Source organism: Balaenoptera borealis, assembly GCF_965194805.1.
Source record: "Balaenoptera borealis genome assembly, chromosome: 20".
In the NCBI taxonomy this organism is placed as follows: Eukaryota; Metazoa; Chordata; class Mammalia; order Artiodactyla; family Balaenopteridae; genus Balaenoptera; species Balaenoptera borealis.
In genome coordinates, this window is record NC_138879.1 from 17,783,751 (window position 1) to 17,811,374 (window position 27,624).

Genomic DNA, 27,624 nt, shown 5'->3' on the forward strand with positions numbered 1-27,624 from the left:
ACATGCCACATGACTCACTTTTTCACTTTCTTTAGATTTGTTTAGGCCTTCTGTGAAATTTCAGCCTTTACGCCTGATATTTCATGCCTCCCCTCACCACTCTGCTTTTCTCCTAGCACTTCTCATGTACACAATTTGTGCGTCCATCTCCTTTCTTGCCTGTCTCCCCAGCTAGAATGTAAGCTCCATGAGGGCAGGGATTTCATTCGTCTTATTCACTGACCCCTCTGCATACCTAGAACAGTGCCTGCACTGTGGAGGTACTGGGTCAGTATTTGCATGGTGTCTTCAGGGGACAGGGGACACCCTGGAAAGGGGGGGGGGGACACACAGGGCTGAGAGTGATGGAGAGGCCGAAATTTCCAGCCTCAGGACCTGGCTGTGCTGGGTCTTAGTTGTGGCCCGCGGGATCTTCGTTGCCTTGTGTGGGATCTTCGTTGCCTTGTGCAGGATCTTTAGTTGCAGCATGCGGGATCTAGTGCCCTGACCAGGTATCAAACTCAGGCCCCCTGCGTTGGAAGAGCAGAATCTTAACCACTGGACGACCAGGGAAGTCCCGACACAGAATCAGTTCTGAAATGACCTTAAATCTTTTTGATTATGGATGGGTTGGAAGAACCATATTGATTTCAAATCCTCGATATCTTCGGTTTGTTTAATACCTTGATGATACTGTCACCTGGCTTATTCCTTATCACATCCTCTGCTTACTTAACTCTCCCTTGACCTGTCACCTCTATTGCTGGAGTCCTGCTGACACTATCACTTCCTCTGTTTAACTCCTTGTGGACTTGACTACCTGCTCCACTAACTCAGTCTTTGTTGATGTTCCCACTTCCTCTGTTTATGTAGCTCCATGTGGACACAATCACTTCCTCTGTTTCCTTAGTTCCTTCAAGTCTATAAAGTTAAGCGTGGTGAGGCATGTGGCCTGCAGGTCATAGCCTTTCCTCCTTTCTGGCTTCCCCATCACATATGTCTCATGACCTCAACACAGATGGGTCAGAGAGGGTAAGCAAGGCCCATGAGGCCACACAGCACAGCAGAGCGTAGCACAGGCATATGCCAGGCCCTTGTGGCTGCAAATGGTCCATGGGGTTTCTGAGACGCTGGCACTGTGGGAGCCACCCTAAATTGCCCTCTGTCGTCTCTCTGCAGTCCTTGGATAGCTGGGGCACTTCCGAAGATGCTGACGCTCCTTCCAAGCGACACTCAACCTCTGACCTCTCAGACGCAACCTTCAGCGACATCAGGAGAGAAGGCTGGTTGTATTATAAGCAGGTCCTCACCAAGAAGGGGAAGGTAAGATGGCTGGAGGAATGAGCTGGAGGTGGATGGAAGCTGGCTCCAGCAGAACTCCCAGCTTTTCCTACGCCCACCCTCTGGAGCTGAGGAGAGCCAGCTGAGGCTGCAGCATGAGGGGTAGAGGTTAGATGCTAGGAAGAACTTCCTGGGGGTCCTAAAGAACTCATGAAAAAGAGTTAACCAGAGAGGTGGTCTTTGCTGTGGGGTGGATCTGATCAAGTTGTGCTTGGAATTCTGACAGAACCATCCCATGGTTGATCCTTGGTTGGCAGATCACCCCCAAAATGGCCACTGGGGCTCATGGAAAATGAGAGAGCAAGGCCAGGGTGATTCTTTTAGGGGAGCTGAAGCCCCAAAAGAAAGCAGAGGTGAGCCTTTTCAAGGCCAGCAAAGGTTTTAGTCTTCATCCTAAGGGCAACTAAAAGCCCCTGGGGCCTCTTCCACTGGGCTTCCTGGGGGGTGAATTAAGAGAGGGCCAGAGGGAGGCAAGAAGACCAGTTCAGGGCTGCCACAGAGATCCAGGTGAGAGATGAAGGGGGCTTGGGCCTGGGGCCGGGAGATAAGCAGGATCCCAAGGGGAGAAGGCGGGGCCCCTGGGTCCATGGAGCACAATCCCAGGTTCCAGGCAGCAGAAGAGGGAGGAGGAGGCCGCCCGACTGCTGTCACCTGAGCAGCCCAGGCAAAGTGGAGCAGAGCAGTTAGCATGAACCTGGGCTTGGCTCCTGACCGTGCCACGAGTTGCTGGGGGAGCTTGTTTGGCTCACCTACCAGTTTCCTCGTATGTAAATGGAGCAAATAATAATCAGTAGCTCATATGCCTTTGCTGAGGATTAAATGAGATGATCTAAGCAAAAAGAGCTTACCCAGTGCCTGTTCCCCGGGAGCAGCTATTCTGCTTATTGCTATTATTTGCTATTATTTGTCCACCCTGCCTTCTAGGGGTCTTGTACCTGAAAAGAACATAAGCTTTGAAGTCAGACAGACTTGGAATTCCTGCCCAGCCACTTATCAAGCATAAGGCTTCGGGCAACCCCCTTAACGTCTGAGCCTCACTTTTCTGATCTGTAAGATGGGGACAGTGTTATTCTACTCCAAGGGCCAGTGTGAGGGTGAAGTGAGAAGTGTAGTCCAGGCAGGACCGGCACTCGCCTGCGCCCTCGTCCAGCCCGCCCTGCTCCAATTCTCCGTTGAGGTTCCGGGGATTCAGTGGTGAGGGAGCCAGGCCAGTCCTGCCCTGCTGGGGTTCCTGCTGGGCAGAGAGAGCATGTGTTGCTTACCAGTTACCAGTGCTTGACTGCTATGATGGGGGAGTTCAGGGGAGCGGCAAAAAGTAGCATATGACCCTGACCTCAGCAGGGTGGGAGGGGGTGTCTGGAAGGCTGTGAAGGGTGTGTGGGAGTCCACAAAGCAGGGAGGTGGGGGTGTGGTCTGACAGGGGAGATGCCCTCCTGCACAGCTAGGAGAAGGGTGGCAGGGGGTGCTGGGCAGCTGGGAGCCAGGGCAGGAGGTGGAAGCCGGGTGGGGAGTCGGGCGCCTGGGCGTGGGCGCATCGCTCAGGGTGAGCCTTTGCAGGCATTTAAAGGGTGGGGGGTGGGAGGTGTGAGCCCAGGAGGCAAGTGTTGCATCTGTGACAGGAGGAGACAAGGCCATTGCTGCTGTCCAGGTGAGCGAGGGGAGTGGGACCAAGGGGAGGGGACAACTTAGAGAGATTCAGGGGTAAGGAAAGCCTGGGCGGGCTGAGGGCTGGGAAGTGAGGGAGGATGGAGGAGGTTCCTGGGGTCCCAGCTTGGGCTGTGGGGTCAGTGAGTGGTGGGACCCTTCCTGGAGCCACAGGGCACCGGAGGGGCAGGTTTGGGGAGAGGAAGCCAAGAGGTTCCTTTGGGGCCTATGGAGTCCGAGGGCCCTGGCGCATACTTCTGTGGAGGTGTCCTGGCAACAGAGGCTCTGAGGGTGTGGCATTGGGAGGGAGGTCCACCTGGGGAGGGCATTTGTCCATCAGAGAGGACACAAGCACCTGCAGCCATGGGCGCGGGAACACTGAGGGAGAAAGCAAGAGACGGCCGGGCCTCGGGAGGAAGTGGGGGATGGAGACCAAGGAGGAGGAGCCAGGTGTGGACAAAGACTTCCAGCCCAAGGCTTGAGCCCTTCCGAGGGCCTGGTGACAACTGCTGAGTTCTGCCTGCCACATAGCCTGCCCCCGCCTCTGGGTGGCCTCTGGCAGCCCAGCCGCAGTGTTTCCTGGGCAGGGAGAGGACCTGGCCCCTTCCTGCTCACTGGCCGGTTCTGAAGGAGAGGGCTTTCCACTCCCATCTGGTCTCTCGGTCTGTCCAGGGTCCTGATCGCCAGCCAGATGTTGTCTGCTTCAGCAAGTCCAGCCTCTCCTCGCCCCCAGCTCCCAGTCTCTTTTGGAGACCACTGACTGTCAGGCAGAGGAGGGGGTGGGTGGGTATGACCTGTCTCTGCAGCCACAGACCCAGCATTTGAGCTGGATGCGACTTGGAGACCAGCTGGCTCACCTCTCGTTTTTTCCAGTAGGGCATACTGATGCTAGGGGAGGGGGCCTGACTTATCCAAGGTCACCTAGCTGGTTCAGTCTCAAAGGGGCACCCTTGTCACCACCTCACTCTGACACTAAACTTCTCCTGGAGGGCCCTACTGTCTCCTGCTCTGAACGTCCCTGCCTGGGTCCAGCAGGTATGTGATGATGGGCAGGGTTCATGGCCGGATGTGGCTGTGTTCACCTGCCAGCCATGAAGTCTCCTCATCTGGTTTGCTCTGAAGATAGAAGCTTGGGCTGGGTGTGGAGTCGTAGGTGGGCTGTGAGCCAGAGGAAAGGAGCCCTTGCTCTGATGGGGGAGATGGAACCCCCGCCTGCAGGGTGTTCCGAGGCCGATTAATTCAGTTATTCAGTAAATATTGATGAGCACTTACCCTGTGCCAGCATGGCTCTAGGCCCTGGAGTATGGAGGTGAGAGGGCAGACGAGCTCCCTGCGCCAGGAGCTTTCCCTATACTGGAGAAAGCCACCCACAGCCAGTAACCTGAGACTGCAGTGGGCACTCAGGGAATATGAACAGGGTGATGTGATTGCCTTTAAGTTGGAGGAAGCGGGGAGCTGCCGTTAGGGGAAAAATGCTTAGAGGCGGCCTCGCTGAGGAGGTGATGTTGATGACCTTGAGCTCAGACCTTAAGGGCGAGAAGGAAGCAGCCACGTGAAGAAGCAAGAGAAGGGGCTCTGGGCAGAAGGAATAGCACGTGCAAAGGCCCCGGGAAAGGAAAGGCTTGGCTTGTTCACTGGAAAACCACCCTGTGTCTCGACATCGTGAGACAGAAAGAGGGATGGGTTAGGAGAGGCAGGGACCAGATCACAATAGAGCTTAGATATGATTCCAAGGGCGATGGGAAGCCATGAGAGGGCACTAAGCAGGGGAGAGACAGGACTTTGTTTACATTTTCAAATGGTCACTGCAGCTGCTGCGTGGAGAATAGGTTACAGGAAGGAGAGTGGAGCCTGGGAAGGTTCGTGCAGTGGTCCTGGCAAGAGCTGTTGATGGTGTGGGCAAGGTGGTGGCAGGAACGATGGAGACAGGTGATATTTTGGAAGCAGAACAGTTGTGATTTCCTGACGGGTTGGATGTCAAGGGTGAAGAACGAGGAGGAGTCAAGGGTGAAGAACGAGGAGGAGTCAAGGGCAGCTCCCAAGTTTCTGGGCAACTGGGTAGATTTACTGAGCTGGAAAAGATGGAGGTGGGGGTGGAGAACAGGTCTGATGGGGAAAATCAAGGGCCCCATAGTGAGCAAGCAGCACCTGCAGTGCCCATGGGACATGCAAATGGAGACACTGAGCAGACAGTTGGAGGTACCGGAGTGTGGCTCCGGGGAGATGCTGGGCCAGGGGCACATCTGGGCATCACCATCAGCAGACAGACAAGATTGAAAGCCATGGGTGTGGATGGCGTCATGGGGGAGGCATGCAGGATGAGGAGGGCCAAGGACAAAGTTCTGGAGCTCCCCTTCCTTTAGGGCAGGCACTGTCAGCCTCAGCACTGTTGACATTTTGGACCAGATGATTCTTTGCTGTGGGGCTGTCCTGGGCATCCGACATGTTTAGCAGCATCCTTGGCCTCTACCCACTAGATGCCATAGCATTTCCCCAGGTGCGACAACTGAAAATGTCTTCAGACAAAGTCCCCTGGCGGCTCTTCGCCCTGGTTGAGAACCGCTGGTGTAGAGGATGTTGGGTAGAGGGGACCAGAGAAGGAGCCAGCGGAGTTAGGAGGAAAACCATGAACCGTAGGGTCCTGGGTGCCAAGAGAGAGTTTGGAGAGGGAAGAAGTGACCGCTAGCTGGGTCATATGCCACCAAGAGGCTAAGCAAAGGACTGAGAAGTGCCCAGACGCTGCCACTGGCTTTGGCAACATGGCGGCTGGGTGACCTGGTGAGCAGCTTCCCAGGAAAGGGATACTGAGTGGAGTCTTGAGTGTGAGGCAAAGAAGCGGGGAGAGTAAGTGTGGCTGACAACTTTTGACTAGCTTTGCCCTGAGCGAAGCAGTATGTGGACCAGGAATGGCTTAGGAGGATTTTATGTAAGGTGGGTCATGTTTGGTGGGGCGCCCGATTGCCCTCTGGAGCCCCCTGCTGGTTCTCTGGGGGCATTGCCAACGGCAGAGGAGCGTTAAAGAGAAGGTTGGGGACCCTCTGCGGGGACTGAGAACGATGGGTACGGGTGTCCAGGCCGGTGAGGGGCTGAGAGACTTGGGGGACTGTGGGCAGGAGGCTGCCCCAGGTGCCGGCGGGAGTGGAGCAGGGGGCTCCCGGCGGCCAGTGGGGTGGGGTCCCCACTGCTGTCCACTGTCTGCAGCGCCTAGGGCCCCCCTTGGGCTCTGGGGGCGGGGGGGAGGGCAGGCCTGGCCTCTCACCCCCTCCCCCTCCCCTCTCTCCCCCTCTCCCCGTGTCTCCCTGCAGAAAGCGGGCGGCGGCCTGCGCCAGTGGAAGCGGGTGTACGCCGCGCTGCGGGCGCGCTCGCTCTCGCTGAGCAAGGAGCGGCGGGAGCCCGGGCCGGCGGCGGCGGGGGCGGCGGCGGCCGTCGCAGGTGAGGACGAGGCGGCGCCCGTCTGCATCGGCTCCTGCCTGGTGGACATCTCCTACAGCGAGACCAAGAGGAGGCACGTGTTCCGGCTGACCACCGCTGACTTCTGTGAATATCTCTTTCAGGCTGAGGACCGGGATGACATGCTGGGCTGGATCAGAGCGATCCGAGAGAACAGCAGGGCCGAGGGCGAGGTGAGGGCCCCGCCCGGCCCCAGCCGGGCCAGGGAGGGCAGGGCAGGCCCCGGGCGCCTCTCACCTGCCGGGATCCTCCCTTCACCGCTCTGAGCCTCAGTCCCCTCCTGCATAAAATGGGCTGACGGGAGTACACACCTTGCAACTGTGCCCTCCAAGGGTTTGGTGTGAAGAGACGATGCTTGGGGCAGTGGCTCACAGAGGACCTGGCGTCTTTGGTGTTCCATGACTGGCAGGAACAATAATAGCTGTAGGAATGACAGTAATTATTATCATCATCGTTATGACTGCCTTGGGCAGGCTCTGGCACAGAGAGGTCAGCTCCCGGCCAACCTCAGCCTCTTGCTGGAGGTTTGGGAGGCGGGGGTCTCCTATGGAATTATTACAGAAAGGGGTGCCCCCGGGCCAAAACTGTGGCTGGCCCCTCTGACAGGGCTGGCCTGTCTGCAGGGGCACAAACACATTGACCTTGGGAGGAGGCCAAGAGGATTGGCCTTTGGCAGCAGGCAGCAGGGGCTGAGCCAAGGGCTTTGGCAGGGACTCCAGGAGCATTTTTAAATGGCGCCCCCTCCTGGGCAGCTGCAGCTGCACACTAGGAGCCTGGGCTGGGCTTTCTGCCTCCGCCCACCCCCTCCACCAGGTGCCTCTGCACATCTGCACAGAGTTATGTGGGGGTCCTGGGCTTGGCGGCTGGTCTCTGCCAAGAGGATGGTGTGGCTTGGGCCCTGGTCCAGACGTGCAACTGCTCTGGCCACAGGTAGAGGGGTGCTAGGGCACGCTGAGGACACCATCTCACTGAACCAGGCTCTGCCTCCCCAGGACATTGTCGTTCCTCACTGCAAGGAGGAAAGCACGAGAAATTTGGGGCCTTTTTCTGGGGGGACTGGCTGGGCTGTCCCCGACAGGCACTATCTGAGGGTCCCAAGTCACCTTCATTATTGCAATAGCTGCCCCTCATGGGGCACCTCATCTGTGCCTTGCCAGGACTCTGATGAGTGCTACGTGCATAATTCCGCACCCTGACCCTGAGGTTGCCATGTTGTCTCCCCATGTTACTGCTGAGGAGACTGAGGCTCAGAGAGGCTAAGGGATTACCCAAGGTCACATAGCTGGTGAGGGTGTGCTCAGGAGTCCAGCCCTGGTCTTTCTCGCTCCAGGGTCTGTACCCTTCAGCTGGCAGGTGGAGGAGAGGGGAGGCGAGGCCGAGGCAGGGGCCAGGGAGAAGCCTTGGGTGGGCTGACCATGGGCACTGATGGGGTCTGCTTTCTCTTCCCCCTCCTCCAGGACCCCGGCTGTGCCAACCAAGCTCTGATCAGCAAGAAGCTTAATGATTATCGCAAAGTGAGGTGAGGCCCAGCCCTCATGGAGCAGTCCTGGCCACGGGGTGGGAGACACCTTGGGCAGAGGTCGTCCTCCTGGCCCACCTTCAGACCTGAGGGTGGCCCCAGAATTGCCCTCTGCTGGGGGCAGGGAGGGTGGCAGGGGCATTGAGGCCTCCAGTCCCCAGAAGGGCATGGAGGGGATGGAGGGGAGGTCCGAAGAGGTGGGAGGCCAGGGCAGGTGGCATGCTGGGTCACCCCAGTGAAGACCTCTCCCCTCTTCCCTCACAGCCATAGCTCTGGGCCCAAAGCTGATTCCTCCCCCAAAGGCTCTCGTGGCCTGGGGGGCCTCAAGTCTGAGTTCCTCAAACAGAGTACGGCACGTGGCCTCAGGACTCAGGACCAGCCTGCAGGGAGCAAGGGTAGGAAGGTGGCTGCTAAGGGGGTGGTGTGCACCCACGCGTGGGGAGGGGGGGTCAGCCTGTGGGTCTGCATGGGAGCGGAGGGCCTGTGTGTGTGTGTCAGGCGATGTGTGTGCCTGTAGGTGTGTGCCACAGTTATCCTCGTGTGTCTGCCCACATGTGCATGCCTGTGAGGGTCCCGGGGCCCTCAGGGTCTCAGGGCTGGAAGGGCCCGGAGCCTGATTTCCCTCCATGACATCCCAGCTGTGTGGTCCTCCAGTCTCTCCTTGTGTCCCTTCAGGATCAGGAGCCTCATCCTGTCTGCAGGTGGCCTTTTCCATCTTCACACACTTTTGGCCATTAGAAAGTTCCTCCTTCGGTTGTACCAGAATCTATGGCTCCCACCTTGTTGTTTCAGCCATACAGAAGTCCTTGTATCACTCTGAGGCCTCTCTGCTCCAGGGTAGACACCCTCATCTCTTTGGCCATCTCTGCTGGGATATTATAATTTGCCATCAGCCCTCAGCACCCCGGTTGCTTCTCTGACGGAGTCCCCATACGTCCAGTGTGTGAATGTGGTGTGTGAGCGTGTGTGACCTAGTGTGGTGGCTGGCCCTCCCCGGGCCCCCAGCTCACCCTGCCTCTCTCTGCCGTCCCCAACCCCAGATGACAGTGTCTCCACCCCCAGAACCCCCTGGGGCATCAACATCATCAAGAAGAACAAGAAGGCAGCCCCCAGGGCATTTGGGGTCCGACTGGAGGAGTGCCAGCCAGCCACAGAGAACCAGGTGGGTTCCCGCCGTGCTCCAGAGCCAGCAGGGAAGTGGGGAGACCGAGGCACAGAGGGTCAGAGCTGCAAGGGACTTTGGAACCAGCTCTCCACCGCGTGTTACAGACACAGCTGGGGAAGCAGCCCTGCGAGGGAGCAGCAGAGTTGAGACAGAGCCCACAATCCCTGACTCCCAGCTGGTGCTCCTTCTTAGATCATGGCGAGGCTTTGGTGCGATTTCTGCTTCCAGACCGGAGACAGTGAGAGCCTTAGTAACCACCAGAACCCCTGGGGTTCTGGCCTTGCACTGCCCCCAGCTTGTTCTCCCTACCTCTGGCCCACTGGTGGAGAATGCTGTTCTTTTTTTCTTTTATTGAACTGTAGTTGCTGTACAATATTATATAGGTTACAGGTGTACAATGTAGTGATTCACAGTTTTTAAAGGTTATACTCCATTTATAGTTACTATAAAATATTGGCTATATTCCCTGTGTTGTACAGTATATCCTTGTAGCTTATTTTCTGCCTAATAGTTTGTACCTCTTAATTCCCTAGCCCTATGCTTCCCCTCCCCTCTTTCCTCTCCCCACTGATAACCACTAGTTTGTTCTCTATATCTGTGAGTCTGCTTCTTTTTTGTTATATTCACTAGTTTGTTTTATTTTTTAGATTCCACATATAAATGATATCATACAGTATTTGTCTTTTTCTCTCTGACTTATTTCACGTAGCATAATGCCCTCCAAGTCCATCCATGTTGCTGCAAATGGCAAAATTTCATTCTTTTTTATGACTGAGTAGTATTCCATTGTATATATATATAGATATATATAGATATATATATACATCACATCTCCTTTATCCATTCATCTTTGATGGACATTTAGTTTGCTTCCATATCTTGGCAATTGTAAATAATATTGCTGTGAACACTGGGGTGCATGTATCTTTTCGAATTAGTGTTTTTGTTTTTTTTGGATATATACTGAGGAGTGGAATTGCTGGGTCATATGGTAGCTCTATTTTTAGTTTTTTTGAGAAACCTCCATACTGTTTTCCACAGTGGCTGCACCAATTTACATTCCCACCAACAGTGTACGAGGGTTCCCTTTTCTCCACATCCTCGCCAACATTTGTTATTTGTGGTCTTTTTGATGACAGCCATTCTGACAGGTGTGAACTGGTATCTCATTGTGGTTTTGATTTGCATTTCCCTCATGACTGGCGATGTTGAGCATCTTTTCATGTGCCTCTTGGCCATCTGCATTTCCTCTTTGGAAAAATGTCTATTCAGTTCTTCTGCCCATTTTTTTAATCGGGTCTTTGTATTTTTTTTTTTTTTTTGGCCGTGTCTCGCGGCTTGTGGGATCTTAGTTCCCTGACCAGGGATCGAACCTGGCCCCCAGCAGTGGAAGTGCAGAGTCCTAACCACTGGACCGCCAGGGAATTCCCAGGTCGTTTGTATTTTTGATGTTGAGTTGTATGAGCTGTTTATGTATGTTGGCTATTAACCCCTTATTAGTCGGTCATATCATTTGCAAGTATTTTCTCCCAGAGAATGCTGTTCTTACTCTTCCTAACACCCCTGCCCTGCTGTGTCCCCAGCGTGTCCCCCTGATCGTGGCTGCATGCTGTCGCATTGTGGAGGCACGGGGGCTGGAGTCCACGGGCATTTACCGGGTGCCAGGCAACAACGCAGTGGTGTCCAGCCTGCAGGAGCAGCTCAACCGTGGCCCCGGGGACATCAACCTGCAGGATGAGGTGAGTGCGACTGGGGGGTGTCGGTCTATGGAAGGGGGGCCAATGTGGTGGTGTCTGTTGTGTTCATTGTACCCTGTGGTGTGCCTGGCACTGGGTCAGGGCCCCAAGGTGGGCAAGACGCAACTTGCCTTTGCAGGCCAGCCATGGGGAAGGGCATCACCCCAGCTGCAGCCATGGCCTGAGAGCCCGGAGACAGAGGCTGGCAGGTGACAGTTTTTTGGGCCTTGAGGATGAATAGAGTCCATGAAAAGCCAGCGAAAGCCAGGAAAGGGCACTCCAGGCAGAGGGAACAGCCTGGGGAAAGGCGTGGGCCCCTAAGGTTTGCCGGCAGACACCATACCTTCTCTGTCAAGGGCCAGGTAGCAAGTATTCCAGACTTTGGTTACCACATGGTCTGTTGCAAACCCTCCTCTTCCTTATCCTCTTCCTTCTCTTCCTTCTTTTTCTTCACAATCTTTTAAAGATGCAAAACCCATTCTTAGCTCAAGGGCCACACAAAAACAGGTCGTTGGCTGGATTTGACCTACAGGCTGAGGTTTGCAGACACCTGGTTAGAAGGGGAGTATATGGTGTTTGCTGGAGCGGCCAGCAACGTGGGTGGCTGATCAGATGAGACAAGAGCAGCTCGTGAAGGGATCTGACAACTACACAAGAGTTTGCAGCAGGTTATAGTAACTATAAATGGAATATAACCTTTAAAAATTGTGAATCACTATGCTGTACCCCTGAAACTTACACTGTACATCAACTAGACCTCAATTTAAAAAAAAGATGTGTTTAGAGCAGGAAAAAAAATTACATACCGGGGCTCTGGTTCCAGTTAAGATAGAGCAAGCACACTCTGTCCAATCTTTCCTACTGATTACTTCTAAAAATTCTGGACAGAATATAGAAAGTAACTATCAAATAACTCTGAAAAGTGGATAACAGCAGACCAAGGAGGTAGAGTGCAGCATTCCAAAGAAGATCTAGGCCGTCTAATGCAGACTCCTGAAATGTCTGTCCTGTCTAAAAATGTTTCCGTACTTTCACTACAACTCGTCATTTCTGCTATAGAGAGAAATGTTAATATCTTTAAACAGTGTTCACAATCCTCTTTTGGAGAATTCTGGATTCCTCCAGAATTCTGTTGTAACAATCATCTCCTCTTTCTCTTGTGCTGTGAACTGAATCGTGTCCTCCCAAAATTTATACGTTGAAGCCCTAACTCCCAAGATGAGTCTATTTGTAGATAGGGCCGATTAGGAGGTAATTAAGGTTAAATGAAGTCATAAAGTCAGGGCCCTGGTACGATAGGATTAGTGTCCTTGTGAAAGGAGACACCAGAGAGCTCCCTGACTCACCTGCTCCATCTTGTAAGGACACAGCAAGAAGGTGAGTGCCTGCAAACCAGGAAGGGAGCCCTCATCAAAAACTGAATGGGTCGGCACCTTGTTCTTAGATTTCCCAGCCTCCAGAGTTGTGAGAAAAGAAATTTCTGTTGTTTAAGCCAAAAAAAAAAAAAAAAGAGTTTGCAGCAGGTTATATGTCAGTTATATCTCAGTAAAACTGGGGAAAATATCCAAATAAATATTTCAATTAAAAAAAAGAGTTTGCAGCAGGGCCAATGTTTCCCAGAACTCTAAGGTTCCCCAGAGGTGCTGTGGGAGGCCAGGGCCCCCCATCCTTACTTGAACTAGAGTAACCTGCTTTGCTCTGTCTGCTTTTTTATGTTGGTTTTTTTCATATTGGGTTTTCATGTATCATTTCACTTGACAAAAAGCGCTCTGCTGGAAAAGATGTTTTGCAAAACCATGGATCTGGACAGTGAAGTCCCATGAGTCAACAGTACGCTGAAGCTGTATGTGAAAATGTAAGATAGTCTTCCTGTCCTTGGGAAGGAGCTAGGGAGACAAGATGAGTACGTGTGAAATAGTGGACAAGAGAAAAAGCTGGTTCTCATCAAGGACCAGATTGTTTGATGAGGAAGGAGAGGATGCTGGGGACTGGAGCAGGTGTTTGAATCTTTGAAGGATGAATAGGAAGGGGCAGGTGAATAGGAAGGCAGTCCAGGCAGCGGGTGATGGCATTTTCCAAAATCCCAGAGAAGGGTCTGAGTGTCAGGACAGAGAATGGACCCACCTCCTGGGCTTGGCAGTGGAGAGGGTGAGGCCCAGGGCAGGGGACAGAGGGCTTTTGATGGCTTCACTAAAGCCTTTGACCTTGAGCCAATGGACAATAGGGAGCCTTTGATGGTTCTTCAGCTGGGGAGGCATAAATGAGAGTAGGGTTTGAGAAAGTAGTGCTTTAGCTTATGCCTAATGGACACGAACGAGGGAGGCCCAGAGCAGGGCATCTAGGGAAGAAATTACCGATATTGTGGGAGGGGTCAGGAGGTCTTGGTGGTCCCAGGGGGAGGGGGTAAGGAGGATGGGAGCAGCTCTAGGAGTTGACTGCATGAGAGGGAAGAAGGAGGGGTAGGAAAGAGCCAAAACTTTGAGCTGCAGACTGGTGGTATCTGTCCCTGGCAGACCTGGGGAGTAGGGCAGGAGAGGGAGGATGTGTCAGGTAGGGACCGCATTGGACTTGGAGTGGTGGTAAGTCACCCACATGGGGGTGATGCATAATCAGGCACTAGACCGAGGGTGAATTGCAGAGTGGGCGTGGGGTCACGCTGGGGCACAGAGGTGAGACGATGGAGGGAGCTGCCGTCTGGGGAGAGGGTGGGCATGGGAACTGCAAGGGCCAGGCTCTGAGTGGGACAGAAGGAGAGGGCAGCTCAGGTGAGGCTGGGGATGGGGGGGCAGATGCTTAGGCATAGGAGGGGTCAAGAGGGACAGGGCAATTCTGGGATCTAATGTACAGCATGGTGACTATAATTAAATATTGTATACCTGAAATATGCTAAGCTATTAGACCTTAAGTATTCCTACCACAAAATAAAAGGTAACTATGTGAGGTGATAAGTGTTTTAATCTGCTTGATGGTGTGAATCATTACACAGTGTATAGATTTATCAAATCAATCACATTGTATATCTTAAATATATACAATTTTTATCTGTTAATTATACCTCAATAAAGGTGGAGTAAGTAACAACAACAAAACAACAAAAATGGGATTATCACCATCTATAATTTGTTTGTGAAATTCATCTTTTGTTGAAAAAGCTAGAGTTCATATATTTTTTATTGCTCTTTTTATTTCATGGTATAGATATTCCACAAATAATTTATGTATTCTTTAGTAGTTAAGCATTTCAGTTGTTTCCAGTCTTTAGCCTTGATAAATTTTTCTCCAATGGGGGGGAAAGAAAAAAAGAAGGACAGGGCAAGGCCTTGGGTTTGGCAGCTGGGAGATGAGAAGAGCCCACACATCAGGGCCAGGAGGCAGTGGAGGGAGGTGGGCAGGAGCCCACACTGGGTGTGCACATTAGCTGGGCCTCATCCAGGGAGAAGAGGGACCAGGGTGGGGCCGTGCTGTGTGTGTTGGGTGTGTGATTTTGTCTCAGACATCAGTTTGTGTCATTTGTCATGGGGAGTGCTAGAAGTTAAGCGTTCCCATTGAGCCTATGGATAGTTTGGCATTAAGCTGTGGACCCATGGTAATGAGTGTGTATATTGTTGAGTTGTGTGTCTTTGTTGGGGGTATTCTGTTGCTTTCTGGACATGAGTTATCCTTGACTTTGTGCAGGCTGACGGTGCCCCCTGGTGGACAGGAGAGACACTGACCCGGCCATTCTTTATTCATTCTTGTATTCAACAACCATTTATTTAGATCAGAGTTTCTCAACCTTGACCCTTTGGGCAGAATAATTCTTTTTTGTGGGAGGTTATCCTGTGCACTGGAGGAAGTTTAGAAGTATCCCTGGCCTCTGTCCACTAGATGCCGGTGGCACCCCCGCTTGTGAAAACCAAACGGTTCCACACACTGCTAAACGTCCCTGGGGGGCTGAGTCGCCCTGGTTGAGAATTCAAGATTTAGACCATTTAAGTGCCAGGTTAATAGGGCTGGCTAGGGGACTTCCCTGGTGGCGCAGTGGTTAAGAATCCACCTGCCAGTGCAGGGGACACGGGCTCGAGCCCTGGTCCGGGAAGATCCCACATGTCGCGGAGCAACTAAGCCCGTGAGCCACAACTACGGAGCCTGTGCTCTAGAGCCCGCGAGCCACAACTACTGAGCCCGAGTGCCACAACTACTGAAGCCCACGCGCCTAAAGCCCGTGCTCTGCAATAAGAGAAGCCACCCAATGAGAAGCCCGCGAACCACAACGAACATTGTCCTGTGCTCTAGTAGCCCCTGCTCGCCGCAACTAGAGAAAGCCCGGTCACAGCAACAAAGACTTAAGGCAGCCAAAAATAAAAATAAATAAATAAATAAAAATAGGGCTGGCTAGGTGATAGGAACGCAGTGAGAATAAAACAGACAGGATCCCTGCCCCTCATGTGGCTTACAGATCCGCCAGGGAAACAGGCAGGAACAAGGAAACTAATGCATACAGTAACGATCAACTGCGGTAAGTGCCACAGGAGAAAAAAACGTCAGGGCTGTGCTACAGATGGTGATGGCGGCTGTGCTGCGATGGTCAGGTCAGGGGAGGCCTCTCCCAAGATGTTTAGATTCGGGAGGAGCCAGTCATGTGAAGGGCAGGGGGAGACAAGTTCTAGTGGAGGGAACCAGCCAGTGCAAAGGGCCCGAGACAGGAAGCCACCAGGCATGAACGTGAGCTGTGTCATGGATGAGGAGAGGGGTCCGAGAATGTCTCCCCTAAGTGGGGGGCGCTGGGAAGCAGGAGTTGGCACCAGCAGGCCTAATGGAGGTCCAGTGGGCAGGCTCGTGTGGGGATGGGTTTTGCTCACCTCTGTCCCCCACAGTGCCTGCACCAGGGAAGGGACCTGCTCCTTTCTCTGCGTGGATGAATGTCCGAGCCCACTGGGCTGGCTGGAGCAGGGGGGTGCTGGGGCCAGGTGGTGGAGGGGCTAGGACCTAGCTGGGGATTCTGTCCTACTGTGATGAGTCTTCTTAGCCCAGACAGCCCTGGTCTGGGGAGAGCTGGCTATGAGTGGATCCCAGGGAGGGCCCGAGCCGGGCCGGACTGGGCTGTAGGGCTGGACCAGCATGGAGGTGTGGGCACCTGGGCGGGGCCTGGCTGGCTCTGAACCTGGGGGCGTGCGGGTTTGGGCACCTGGGCAGGGCCCTACCTGTGGCCTGACGTCATTGCCCCCTCCGCAGCGCTGGCAAGACCTCAACGTGATCAGCAGCCTGCTCAAGTCCTTCTTCCGAAAGCTACCTGAGCCTCTTTTCACCGATGGTGAGTAGGGGGTGGAAGTGGAGGATGGGAGGAGGATGGGAGGATGGGAGGATACCTGTCTATGCTGCATCCTGACCACTTTTTAAATTGGGTGTGTTGGTTTTACTTTTGGGGTTTTTGTTTTAATACAAAAGAAACACACGCTTGTAAAAAACTTAGTACAGATACGAAATCAAGTAAACGCAAGGGCCCCTGTCATCCTCCCATTCCCTGTCTGCAGAGGTTATCCTAACACTTTCTGAGCATTTACTATGTGCCAGGCACGACTCCCTACAACTCCATGAGGTAGTACTATTATTTCCACTCTGTGGATGAGGAAACTATGGCACAGAGAGGTTAAGTGACTTGCCCAAGGTCACAGAGGTTGTAAGTGTCAGAGCCAGGGTTCAGCCCCAGGCATCTGGCTCCAGAGCCCAGCGCTTGACCATTTGCTGAGCTGCTTATTAACAGTGCATTGCATTTCCTTCCAGACTCTCTTACACGTGTGACAAAGATATACACGCATATGTAGGGCTTGAAGTTGGGCGGGTTCAGTGGCGCACTGGTAAATGTTTCACATCTGGCTCTCAAGGGAAAAAAGCCATGATGTGTAGCATTTTCCAGTTTCCATGGTATAAATACTCCCACCACGGCTTATTTCAAGCTCCCGATTTGCTATCACCAACATGAAAGACAAACACAACTGGTTGTCAGGAGCCCATGCGAGCGAGCGGCTCCAGCACACCACTGCTTGAGTTCTTAACAGAAGGAGGCTTATAATTTTGAGATTCATTCGTGTCAGTACAAAGAGCTCTACCTCATTCTTCTTTAAACCAACCACATAGTTTTTCATAGCCTGAATAGACTATAATTTGTCTAATCACTCCCCTACTGCTGGGTATTTAGGTTGTCTTCGCATTTTTGCTATTTCGAAACGTGTTACAGTGACTTTCCTTGACTATGTTCCTGCACACCTGGGCCAGTGTCCTGGAGGTGGATTCGTAGACATTGAATTGCTGGGTTAAAGTCCTGGAAAACATTTTGAAAGCCAAAGTCAAGTTGTATTCTGGGGAGGCGGCCCTAGTTCACACTCTCAGTAGCAGCGTAAGAGATTTTGTTTCCCTACATCCCCATCGGCACTGGATGTTATTAATATTTTAAACTTTTGCTGATCGGAGAGAGAACACGGCATCTCACTATTGTTACCATTTTCATTTCTGTCATTACTAAGAGATTAACTATCTTTTCATTAGTTTATTGGCCTGTACTGTTTCCTCTGTAGCTGCTCGTTCAGACTATGTGCCCATTTTGCTACTGGGTTCTTGGTCTTTTTTCCTATTGATTTGTAGGAGACGAGCTCTTTGTACATTATGGATATTAACCCTTTATTAGTTTTTGTAAATATTTGCTCTTGGTCTGCTATTGCCTTTTAACTTTTCAGTATAGAAATTGAAAACAGTTATTTTATGTGTAGTCAAGCTGTTAACCGTTAATGGAGTCTATCTCATGTTTAAGAATGCCTTATGATTACAAAAGTATTTTCTTATTTTTCCCCAATATTTTAATAACTTTTGTTTTCGGCTCTGTCATGCAACTGAATTTGTTTGTGTATTATGTGAGCTAGAAATGGATTTATTTTCCCAACAAGATAACTGACTTGAAGTGCTGCCTTTATCTGTCCTGATCCTTCATCACCTGCCTTAACTGTGCTATCTTTTTAGTATATTTCAGTACCTAACAGGGCAAATCCTCCCTCATCATTCTTCCAGATGAATTTTAGGATAAACTTAACACATTCCATTTTTTAAAGTTCCCCATGGACTTTTTCTGAAGGGAGTTGGGGGAATGCTGACACAGGGGGAGGGGTATTTGGAGGCTGAAAGACCCCTCCCTCTTTCTAGGTAACCTTCTCGTTTCTCTTCCAACCTTGTGGTGTCCTTGTCCTGGAGGCTGGGGCAGGGACCCCTTTTCCAGGATCAGCAGGCAGCTGAGGTCTTATTTCTTCCCAAACGAACCTACCTGGGCTATCCCAGGTCAGGTGCGCACCTGAGGGCAGCTGTGGTACGTTTGGTCACGTGAACACAAGGCCACAGAGTCCATCCCAAAACTGGAACAGCCTCGGCACAAAACACTGACCTCCCGGCAGGGCCTCGTCAGCCTGGAGGCCCACCTCTCTAAAGAGTTCTCACTGTGTTCTAGACAAATACAATGACTTCATCGAGGCCAATCGCATTGAAGACTCGAGGGAGCGGATGCAGACTCTGCGGAAGCTGGTAAGGAGGGGGGTGCTGTTAGGCAAAGGGCAGACTGGACGGTGCGAGCACCACTGCCCCAGGCACCCGAGCCCTGTGCCACCACTTCCCTCTGTGACCTCAGCAAGCCCTTCTCCCCTCACGGCCTCAGTTTCTCCATCTATACGAGGGGGGCAGTTAGAGGGTGGATTCCAGACCCCCTGAGATATGGCAGTGGAGCCCCTTTGGGGTATGGTGGGGAGGCGGAGGTCATCACAGCCTGGTCCCACGCCCCTTCTTTCTCCCACCCAGATCCGGGATCTCCCAGGACATTACTATGAAACACTCAAATTCCTTGTGAGCCATCTGAAGACCATAGCTGACCACTCGGAGAAAAACAAGGTGGGTGGAGGCCCTGCTGTGAAGTGTGGGGGAGGGAAGCCTACCGGGGTCTCCTCCGCATATTCTTTTTTTTTTTTTTTTTATAAATTTATTTATTTTTGGTTGTGTTGGGTCTTTGTTGCTGCGCGCGGGCTTTCTCTAGTTGCATCGAGCGGGGGCTACTCTTTGTTGTGGTGTGCGGGCTTCTCCTTGAAGTGGCTTCTCTTGTAGCGGAGCACGGGCTCTAGGTGTGCAGGCTTCAGTAGTTGTGGCACGTGGGCTCAGTAGTTGTGGCTCATGGGCTCTAGAGCACAGGCTCAGTAGTTGTGGCACGCAGGCTTAGTTGCTCTGCGGCGTGTGGGATCTTCCCAGACCAGGGCTTGAACCCGTGTCCCCTGCTCTGGCAGGCAGATTCTTAACCCCTGCGCTGCCAGGGAAGTCCCTCCTCAGCACATTCTAAGCTCCTCCAGGTTAGATAATCTCAAGCCCCTCTGGCCACGCCCTCCTCCTTAAGGGTTGTTCTGTCCCCACCCCTTCCCTGCATACTGGCCAGTGCTTCTCCCCGGAGAGCCATCTCCTGAATTTCTGAGGGTCTTCCAGAGGCAGAGAGCCTCAGACCCCTGGGTCTGATGGAGGTCTATCCTCTGATCTAGCTCAGATCCCTTGTGTTGCCTTTTCCTAAGCAAGCCCCTTATATCTTCTGATTCTGCGGTGGAGGGGTGGGGGAAATGAGGGGAGGTATAGGATTTCTCCTGGTCCTAAAACACCCTTGGAACTGCCATTGGGTCCTCACTCTGGCTTCTCCCACTGCTAGCAAGCATAGTGTGGGTGTGCAGGTGGGGAACTGCCCGTGAGTGCCGGGCCTGGGGTGAGTGGGGCTGAAAGCTGGCCTGTTCTCTACTTACCAGGCACCTTCATGCCCGGCAAGGAGGCATCCGGCCCCTAAGCCAGGGTCAGCTCAGGATGGGGTCGGGCTGGGGGCCTGAGGGCCCAGAGTGAGGGAGGCCTTGGGGGCTGGGAGTCAGAGCTCACAGGGGGTTGACGCTGACCCGCTTCCCTCCCCTGCCCAGATGGAGCCCCGGAACCTGGCCCTAGTCTTCGGGCCAACGCTGGTGAGGACGTCCGAGGACAACATGGCGGACATGGTGACCCACATGCCTGACCGCTACAAGATTGTAGAGACGCTGATCCAGCACGTAAGCAGCTGCCCTGGCCCAAGTCCCCCTGGGCCCCTGGCTCCCGCTTGCCTGGGTGGATGTGCTCAGGGAAGGATGAGGCAGCTGAGTAAAATGCTGCTGAGATGGTGGATGCCCTTCAGAGGCAGTAGGCTGCGTTTTAAGGCCGGACGGGAACGGGTCCTGAATCCCTGTCCTTCCGGGATACTGCATCCCCAGCAGGGGAATCAGGAGGCCCTGAGCTTCCAAGATGCATGTGAGGGCCGGAGGGAGGAGGAAGGTCAGGGAAAGGTGCTGCCGGGTTGGAGGGCAGAAGGGGTGAAAGAAGGGATGCCTTCAGACGGTGGCCCCCAGGAGAGGTGTCCTGGCAGAAACGTGGCAGACAGGTGCAGAGCTAGGGACAGAGCTCTCCCTGCAGGCCCACTGAGACTTCAGGGAGAAAATAGTGATGCCCGGGATAGGGGGAGGCGGATGTCGCAGGGCGGATGATGGGCTGGGGCAGGATCTTGGCTGCATGTTCAGTGTGTCTTGGGCTGGTCACCTTTCTCTCACGGCTGCCTGGAGGCCCCAAGAGCCTGGTGTTTCTAAGGATTCATATTGTTATCTACCACGGGATGAGAACCCAGAGTGGCCAGCAGAGGGCGCAGGAGACCTTGGTTTTCCAGAGCCAGACCCAGGGCAGCACCACCCACTCTGGGGCCCTCAGGGATGTTTTTATGAATCATAAATTTTTCCATTTCCAGATCTTGGTGTGGCCTGTGGTCTAGTCCACAAAGAATGGAACCAGAACCCTCCTGCCAGGAGAAATAAGATTGGCAGCTGGTCAAGGGAAGGGAAACCTCAGCCTCCCCCACCTCATAGACACTTTAGGGAAGGGAAACCAGGTCATGTTACTCCCATTTTACAGATGAGGAAACTGGGGGACTCAGAGAGGCAAAGTGATTTGCTCAAGGTCACACAGCTAATAAGTAGCAGCCCCAGGATTTTAAGCCGGGACTGTCTGACCAAAGCCTGTGCTTTACTCCCCGGCCAACTGGGAGGTCTGACTCCTGGGAGCTTTGGAGTGAGGGAGATTGGTCAGAGTTAGACAAGTGAGGCCATGGGTAGACTTTGGTCATGCTGGCTGGCCTTCTCTGCTTGTTTCCTTCCTTCACCACGTGTCAGGGCTCTGAGCCATAGGAGGTTATGTCGAGGCCTGTTCGCACTCTAACATTGGGACCCCCAGCCCGGAGGCCCACTCCAGAGCTGTCAGGGAGGCCAGGGCTGGTGAGCAATGTCAGGGATCCTGATGTGGCCTTGGTCTGGGGAAGCTTATCTCTCTTGGAAAAGTTCAGCTCCCCAAACCAACAGGGAGCCATCGGGGTCCCCATGAGTGAATGCTTTGGGGGGGGCAGTGGGGAAGAGAGGCTCCTAGTGAAGCTAGGAGTGAAGTCCTGGCTCCTAGTGAAGTCCCAGGAAGCCCAAGGCCTGGGGTCAGCTGGGATGTCAGGAACAGCAGTCTTCAGGGAGAAGGAAGGCCCAAAGTATGTCCACTTACCCTCCCCTAGGGTCCCGGGGGAAGTCCCCAGCCAACGGCGGCTCCTCCTCTGGGCAGGGTCGGGGGATATGGAGCACATCAGTCTCCTTCATAGGTGTAATCCCAGCACCGAGCCTAGAGCCTGGCACATGGCGAACACTCAGTGTTTGTTGAATGAATGAATTGCTGTTGAGGTTATGCCAGTCTGGGCTTTCCCACTGAGGGATTCCTTCCTGGGAACTAACTGAGCGTGCAACCCTCCATTCTCTGCCCGCTTGGCATTAGAACATAATCAGCCCCGGACTATTGTCGAGGGAGTGAGCTACCCCCTCAATTCACATTGAGCCCACTGAGCCCGCCCACCTAAGAGGCTCTGTAGCCAGGGATCAGTGTAGTCACGAGCTCAGGCAGGGTGGGACTTGTGACAGAGACTGCTCTGGCTCTGGCTCTGAGCCCCTGGTCAGTCAGTGGACGGTTGGAGTTCATGGGTGACATGACCTCCTGCTGGGAGTTTCAGCTGCAACCATCACCTGGCCTCCCTGCCTAGGACTCCTGGTTTCTGTGGAACTCTTGGACAGCAGAGCTGGAAGGGGCCTTAAGGCAGCAGACCTGACCTTGCATTGTACAGAGGGTGGAAACTGAGGCATAAAGAGGAGCAGTGACTTGCCCGGGGTCACACAGCAAGATAATGGCAGAGTGGAGATGAGCAAACCCGGGTATTCAGCTGCCCATCAGCAAGTCAGCAGCCAGCTCATACTCATGTTTACTTAGTCAGTTGGAAGCCAAACAAAGACCATGCCAAGGCATTTGTTCATTTATTCACTCGGCACACGTGGTGATTCCTACTATGTGTGCCCTGGGATTTCTCAGCCTGGCACTAGTGACCTTTGGGGCCAGATCATTCTTCTTTGTTGGGGGCTGTCCTGTGGCTTATAGCATGTTTAGCAGCATCTCTTGGCCAGATACCAGGAGCCTCCCTCCACTTGTGACAACTGAGAATGTCTCTGGACATTGCCAAATGCCCCCTCGGGGGGCAGAGTCGCCCCAGTTGAGAAGCACTGGTGTAGAGGTTCAGGGCACTGCCTCTTGAGCCAGCCTGCCCAAGGTTGAACCCTGGCTGTGCTCCTTATATGCTGTGGGACCCTGGACAATACTTATTCTTTTTGTGCCTCCATTTCCTCCCCTGTAAAGTGGAGATAACAATAGTACTTACCTCACGATGTTATTGTGAGGGTTGCACGAGTTGTTATCTGTAAGGCACTTAAAATGGTGCCTGGCAGGTAGTGTTATATAAGAGTTAGCTATTGGAATTCCTTGGCGGTCCAGTGGTTAGGACTCCACACTCTCACTGCCAGGGGCCCAGGTTCGATCCCTGGTCGGGGAGCTAAGATTCCACAAGCTTTACGGCATGCCAAACCACCCCCCCGCCCCCCAAAAAAGTTAACTATCATCATCACCACCACCACCATCATCGTCATTCCATGCCAGATACAAATGCAGGTGCTGGGAACACAGAGATGAATGGAACTCAGGCCCTGCTCTGAAGACATCACTTCTTCATCCTCTGGGCTATGTCCAGGGAAGCCCCATGGAAAGACCCAACCCAGCCCTGGGTGTAGAGCTGGGACTATAGTCAGGGAGTTTTTGAAAGACATAAAGAATTTAGCCAGGCAGAGAAGGGAGAATGAACATTCCAGGCAGAGGGAACAGCATGGGCAAAAGCAGGGTGGCATAAGCTAGCATGAATTCTTCCAGAGAACCATGGGCCACCCGGAAGCTTCCTGTAGACTTCCAGGTTCCCAGAGCACTTTTAGGTTCCCTCAAACCCGAGTTAGAGGCTGGCTTCTTGGGGCTCCCTCTGGTCAGCCTGTCTCCGGGGACTGCACCTTTTATTAATAATAGCTAACATTTATTATACATTGATGTGTTGTACTAAGTGTTTTACATATGGTATTCTTTTTTGTTTTTTTAAATTGAGTTGTAATTGACAAACAACATTATATTAGTTTCAGGTGTATAACATAATGATTCAATATTTGTGTAGATTGTGAAATGATCAGCACAATGTCTAGTTAACATCCATCACCACACACAGTGACAAGTTTTTTTTTCTTGTGATGAGAACTTTCAAGATCTACTCTCTTTGCAACTTTCAGATGTACAGTACAGTGTTATTAGCTATAGTCACCATGATGTACATTACATCCCCAGGACTTGCTCATTTTATAACTGGGAGTTTGTACCTTTTGACTGCCTTCACTCATCTCAGCCACCCTCCACCCTCTCACCTCTGGCAACCACCAGTCTGTTGTCTGCATCTATGAACTTGGATAATTTGGGGGTTTCTTATGCCACATGCAAGTGAGATCATACAGTATTTGTCTCTCTCTGTCTTGTTTCACTTTAGCATAATGCCCTCAAGTTTCATCCATGTTGTTGCAAATGGCAAGATTTCCTTTTTTTAATTGTTGAATAATATTCTACTGCATATATGTATGTGTGTGTGTGTGTATATATATACACACACATACAGTATATGCACATTTCTTTATCCATTCATCCATCGATGGACATTTAGGTTGCGTCCATGTCTTGGCTATGGTGAATAATGCTGCAACGAACATGGGGACGCATGTATGTTTTCAAGTTAGTGTTTTTGTTTCCTTCAGATAAATACCCAGAAGTGGATTTGCTGGCTCATATGGTAGCTCTATTTTTAATTTTTTGAGGACCCTCCATACTGTCTTCCATAGTGGCTGCACCAATTTACATTCCCACCAACAGTGTAGGAGGGTTCCCTTTTCTCCACATCCTTGCCGACACTTGTTATTTATTTCCTGTCTTTTAATTTATTTATTTTTTAAATTAATTTATTATTTATTTATTATTTTATTTTTGGCTGTGTTGGGTCTTCGTTTCTGTGCGAGGGCTTTCTCTAGTTGCGGCAAGCGGGGGCCACTCTTCATCGCGGTGCGCGGGCCTCTCACTATCGCGGCCTCTCTTGTTGCAGAGCACAGGCTCCAGACGTGCAGGCTCAGTAGTTGTGGCTCATGGGCCTAGTTGCTCCGTGGCATGTGGGATCTTCCCAGACCAGGGCTCGAACCCGTGTCCCCTGCATTGGCAGGCGGACTCCCAACCACTGCACCACCAGGGAAGCCCTTCCTGTCTTTTAGATAACAGCCATACAGTATTTTATTTTAATCCTCACCACAGTTTTAGAAGTAGATACTCATACATTATGCCCATTTTAAAGATAAGTAAATAGAGAGGTAATTTACCTGATGTGGACTTGAGCCCGAAGCTGACTCCAGATCCTGCATTTCTCCCTCATCCTCTATCTCTCTTTTCTCTTCTATCGTTTCTCTTCTGTCTTATTTGAGTTAATCATATGCCTGATTATGATGAATAATAATTGAGGTTCATGGCCCAAGGTCATAATCAACCTTGCAAGTCTCCTTGTTTCCCCACCTCATTCCAAAGCCCACTCTGCCCATCCCCCAATAATTACCACTCTGATAGGTTAATGTGTGTATTTTCAATCCACCTTCTAGATGCTAATTTTAAGTATAAGGATATCCTTAAATATATATAACATTCTGTGTGTTTTAACTTTCAGTTAGTGAGCTTAGCTCATTTACTTTTTTGTAATTTCTGTACTGCCAGGACTTATTTATTTATTTAATTTTTGGCTGCATTGCATTTGTTGCCGCACACAGGCTTTCTCTAGTTGCGTCGAGTGGGGGCTACTCTTCGTTGTACTGCACGGACTTCTCATTGCGGTGGCTTCTCTTGTTGCGGAGCTCACAGGCTCTAGGCACACGGGCTTCAGTAGTTGTGGCGCATGGGCTCAGTAGTTGTGGCTCATGGGCTCTAGAGCGCAGGCTCAGAGGTTGTGGCGCACGGGCTTAGTTGCTCTGAGGCATGTGGGTTCTTTCCACACCAGGGCTCGAACCCGTGTTCCCTGTATTGGCAGGCAGATTCTTAACCACTGCGCCCCCAGGGAAGTCCCTGTCCGGGCTTATTTCTGCCATCTTAAATGTCATTTTCTGTTTACTACATTTTCATTTTATTTCCTTTTTTTGGTCTTTTCTACCTTGCTTTGGATGGGTTCATTTTATTTTCCTGATATAAAACTTACATAATTTATAAAACGCATACTTACGTTGAATGATGCAATTGCAAAAGCCCGTAGTTATGTTTAATTTTTACTATCAATTTCTAAAGCTTATCAGCATCCACATCTTCCTTCCACCACATCTAAAAGCCAAGTACCTTAGTGTACTTTCACCTGTCACTGGTTTCTTCCTCTGAATTTAAATTCCAGATTGTCATGGGTATACTTTGTCTGTGTTTGTACATGTGTGTGTGTATCATTGCTTAGTTTGATAACAGTTGACTTTTCTATGCTATTATCCATCCTTACTTCTTAGAACTTCTTGTTCCATCCTGGATTCATTTCTTTACTTGCTCATGTACTCAGTTAAGAGAGTCTTCGTGTAGCAAACTTTCTGATGTCTTAGAATAGCTTTATTTCACACTCAAATTTAAATGAGAGTTTAGCAAGGTATAAAGTTCTAGGTTCAAAATCCCTGCACTTGTAGTTCAGAAACACATCAAAAATATTACTTCCTTGTCTTCTTGTGTCTGTTGCTGCTGAAAGTTCTAGTTAAAGCTGATACTCGTTCACGTGTAAGCAATCTGTTTTTGTTCCTCCGAAAACTTTTAGAGTTTTATCTTCAAGATTCTCAAATTTCACAAAATATATTTGAGTGGGATTATTACTTTATTTTCTATTCTGTTTGGCATTTATGAGAAAACCTTGCCTGCCTGCCCCTCAGGCAACCTCCTAACACCTCCCTCTAGGCACTTGCCTTTTCCGGGGGTCGGGGGTGTTCCACCCCTGTTGTCAGTGCGGAGCCTAGGCTGGTGTGGGGTACATGCAGCTACAGCCTCCGGGACTGGCCTTGTTCCCGCAGTGGACCTGGCTGGCACTAGATGGCGCTGCTGCCCCCTCGCTTCAGGTGATGTGCAGGGGACTGTGTTTAGTGAAAAACTGGCAAAGAGAAGCTCTCCCTGAGCCAGTCATCCATCTGTGCTCAGGCCTTCTCCCACTCCAGGCTGCATTTCCCTTCCACACTGGGGTCCAAACTTTTCCATCAGGCGCCTGAGTGGGTCCTCTGAACTGAGCAGGTTGGGAGCCCGTGTCTCCCTGTCTTCCCTCAGCTCCTTCCCACGCTGATTCCATCACTTCCTTTTGTCTCCTCTGCAGTCAGACTGGTTCTTCAGCGACAGCGAGGACAAGGGAGAGAGAGTGAGTGATGCAGAGGGCCCGTGGGGTGGGGTCTGGTCGATGGTGGGCCCTCGTCCCAGGTGGGCGGGGTGGGCAGCAAGACTCAAGCAGGGGAAGGTCCTTGCCCTTGGGACATCCCAGTCTGATGGAAGGAACATAAGCCCTCTCCTCCGGAGCCTCCAATCTGATGGGGGACAACAGTCCTCACCTTCATGAGCCCCAGTCTGAGGGGGAGATAGAGGCCTTGCCCTAAGGAAACTTAGTCCAGTAGCAAAGGCAGACCCCGTCCTCTAATCTTGCGAGGAGGATCGAGGGCTTAGGAAGGTCCAGTCTGACGGGGGAGTCACAGCTCCGGCCTTTAGGGTTCAACCAAGGTGTGGGGGAAGGCACAAAACAGTCTAATGGGGGACATGTAGGACCTGCACTCGAGGGCCTGGCTGATGAAGGAGACATTCCCTGCGCGGGTGAGCCCCGGTCTGATGGAGGAGACCTGCGTCCTGTCCTCAGGGCTCCCCGTTCCGTCGGGTCTGCAGTCAGACAACTGAGGCTGTGCTGGCTGGCCCTCCTTCTGTTCGCAGACCCCTGTGGACGACAAGGAGCCTCAGTCAGTGCCAAACATCGAGTACCTCCTGCCTAACATTGGCAGGACAGTGCCCCCTGGTGAGCCAGGTTCAGGTGAGAGCAGGGGCCTGGGAAGGGGTGGAGAGGGGGTGGGATCTGCATTCCTGAGGGTCCCAGATGCCTGGTCAGGGGCCCAGCTTCCCTGCTCCTGCCCCCGCCGCTGGACTGGGCTGTGGTGCGGCCTTCTGCCTCTCTGGGGAGGCCCAGCCTGCCTGTGTGCCGCCTCCTCCGCCACTCAGCCGCTCCCACCCCGGGCTGGGTAGGAGCTTTGTTTTCACCGATTGCTTTCCTGAGCTTTTTATTT

General features: G+C 52.1%; 1 protein-coding gene across 5 annotated transcripts in view; it reads left to right on the forward strand.

The window, feature by feature from the left end:
* ARHGAP23 (Rho GTPase activating protein 23) overlaps positions 1-27,624 on the forward strand; it is a 73,794-nt gene that overhangs the window by 37,136 nt on the left and 9,034 nt on the right. For 4 of the 5 annotated variants that reach the window (XM_082372151.1, XM_082372150.1, XM_082372153.1 and 1 more), the window contains 12 exons: positions 1,159-1,302; positions 6,270-6,587; positions 7,872-7,933; positions 8,198-8,328; positions 8,974-9,095; positions 10,682-10,837; positions 16,049-16,127; positions 18,306-18,379; positions 18,650-18,739; positions 19,789-19,914; positions 26,679-26,720; positions 27,278-27,374. In XM_082372151.1, coding sequence (XP_082228277.1) covers positions 1,159-1,302; positions 6,270-6,587; positions 7,872-7,933; positions 8,198-8,328; positions 8,974-9,095; positions 10,682-10,837; positions 16,049-16,127; positions 18,306-18,379; positions 18,650-18,739; positions 19,789-19,914; positions 26,679-26,720; positions 27,278-27,374 — 1,441 coding nt within the window. The remainder of the gene's footprint in view (positions 1-1,158; positions 1,303-6,269; positions 6,588-7,871; positions 7,934-8,197; positions 8,329-8,973; positions 9,096-10,681; positions 10,838-16,048; positions 16,128-18,305; positions 18,380-18,649; positions 18,740-19,788; positions 19,915-26,678; positions 26,721-27,277; positions 27,375-27,624) is intronic. The other variant, XM_082372152.1, reaches the window with a different exon arrangement.